This window comes from Miscanthus floridulus, chromosome 12 (assembly GCF_019320115.1).
Source record: "Miscanthus floridulus cultivar M001 chromosome 12, ASM1932011v1, whole genome shotgun sequence".
NCBI lineage: Eukaryota > Viridiplantae > Streptophyta > Magnoliopsida > Poales > Poaceae > Miscanthus > Miscanthus floridulus.
Genome location: NC_089591.1, coordinates 82,260,775 through 82,262,692, shown reverse-complemented (window position 1 = coordinate 82,262,692; position 1,918 = coordinate 82,260,775). Strand labels below are relative to the sequence as shown.

The 1,918-nt window shown below is 56.5% G+C and overlaps 1 protein-coding gene across 1 annotated transcript; it reads left to right on the top strand.

Moving 5' to 3' along the window:
- The first annotated feature begins 489 nt into the window (after positions 1-489).
- Positions 490-993, top strand: LOC136496252 (uncharacterized). Its single transcript, XM_066491919.1, has one exon. The coding sequence runs from the start codon at positions 490-492 to the stop codon at positions 991-993; it is 504 nt and encodes a 167-aa protein (XP_066348016.1).
- The last annotated feature ends 925 nt before the right edge of the window (positions 994-1,918 follow it).

Below are 1,918 nucleotides of genomic sequence, written 5' to 3'. Positions count from 1 at the left end.
CGATGGACGAGACAGGCCAGATGGAGGCAGACACCGTCGGAGGGTCGTCGGGCGTCGTGGTGGTGGCGCATAGGACTAGGAGGGAGCTGCCCCGGCCCCTTTGTCAGGAGGCATGCGCTCCCCTGCACGGGGGGAGCCGCCGCTCCAGTGGATGTCCACTCAGGATCCCTCATCGGTTGCTCTCTCGCTTGATGATCATGCTGAGAGCATGGAGCGGGAGAGCCTTGACTTTGGGATTTCGAGTATGATGGATGCTTTGAACCAGGCCGGAGAAGTCCTACACGGGGTTTTTGTTCCCACTACCAAAGTATCGGCTTGATCTTCCTCATTGTTCTCATCTTTCTTCGTATGCTTTTGTGTTTTCGAACTTCTGATATTGGTTTCCTTTTGCAGATTATCGCTGCTCGTAGCCGGGATAAATCCCAATTCCTCCGCGAGCAAAAGGTGGAGTGGGACTGCCTCACCGAGGAGGCCTGGCTATGAGCGAATATGGCTGCACAGCTTGCTGCCACCCAGGAGCAGGAGGCTGAGGTGTGTCGGGATGCGGAGGAGATCCACGGGATGTTCGAGGACCTGAAGGCGAGGTCGAAGCTTGAAGAGGAAGAAGCCGCCAGAATTCTGAAGGAGCGGGACGAGCTGCTCGAGAAGGATGCTCAGGCCAGTAGGCGGGCTATCGAGGCCCAGAACGAGTTGGAGACGGAGCGGGATCTCAGGCGGAAGGCCGAGAGCAGGGCCGTGGCCCTTCAGGAGAAGGTGGAAGCGGACGCCGTGCTGATCGATCGTCTACGCGGGGAGCGGGACGAGGCGCGTCGGTCCGAGGAGAGACTTCGCTCAGAGGGTAGCACGGCTCATGAGGAGCGTGACCGGGCCATCAGGGAGCGTGACGAGGCGCGTCGGGTGGTGGACTCCCTTCGTGTGGATCTCGAAACCGCGACGACCCGAAGGCAGGCTGCCGAGAATGTCTCCGCCGGACTAAAAAGGGAGATCGTCTAGGTGCGAGGGATGCTTCAGGCCGAGAGCGACGGGCACGACCTTCTGCAAGTCGCTGTCGGCGTGGTCCTTGATGCCCTGCAGGTGGTGGAGCCGGTGGAGACCAGCCTGCTCACGGACCGTGTTGCAGGTATCACGGCGCGGGTGGGCCAACTTGAGCAAGATGCCTTTTGCGCCGGGATCACCCAAGCCTTTGCCGTTGCCCATTCTCATTATGATAAGGAGATCGACTTGAAGGTGATGAGCCAAGGTTTCGTGCCTGTTTATGAAGATCCTGAGCTAGACGAGATGGAGAAGGCGGTGGCACCTCTTGCGCGGGACCTGGCGGACAAATTGAAAGGGATGGTTCTTCCTTCGCGGGAGTAGTTAGTTGAATAAATTTGATGAGTACTTATATGTAATATATGAACTCAGTGCCGGTACTGTTGTGTTCGGAAACAGTTTTGTGATTTTGCTTCATGATTTTGTTTTGTTTGATCTTACCTTCTTTCCTTTTGGCGAAAAAAGAGACTTATTTCGAAAAAAAGGAGGTATTCGTACCTTTACCAGCCCCTGAGTGAGATCTGACCCCTTGTTTTTGCGGGGGTTGGATGTTACTGGAGATGGGCCGGCTTGTTTTGTGGTGTTCGTCCCGTTTGTGTTCGGAGGGATTGGGGTGGCGTTATTTGCCTCGGTGGCTTGAATGTCGTGCCCGATGAGCCCACTAATGGGGGTGTTCGGACGAAAACCTAGTCAGGCTACTTTGCGACGGGGTCGGCAAAACCCTCGGGCGGGGTGTCGTTACTCCTTGGCCTGCCTTTCAACAGATTCCCCCTGATGGGGACTCTATGGGCTCGGTAGGAGGTCGGGTCGAACTCTTTAGAAGGTTGGCACGACCCTATCCGCTTTAATGTGGGATGGGCGAAGGCCGTTGAGGCTCGTCTGTGTT

Excerpts from the sequence above, each read along its gene's own strand:
- LOC136496252 (XM_066491919.1), top strand. The coding sequence starts at position 490 with ATGGCTGCACAGCTTGCTGCCACCCAGGAGCAGGAGGCTGAGGTGTGT.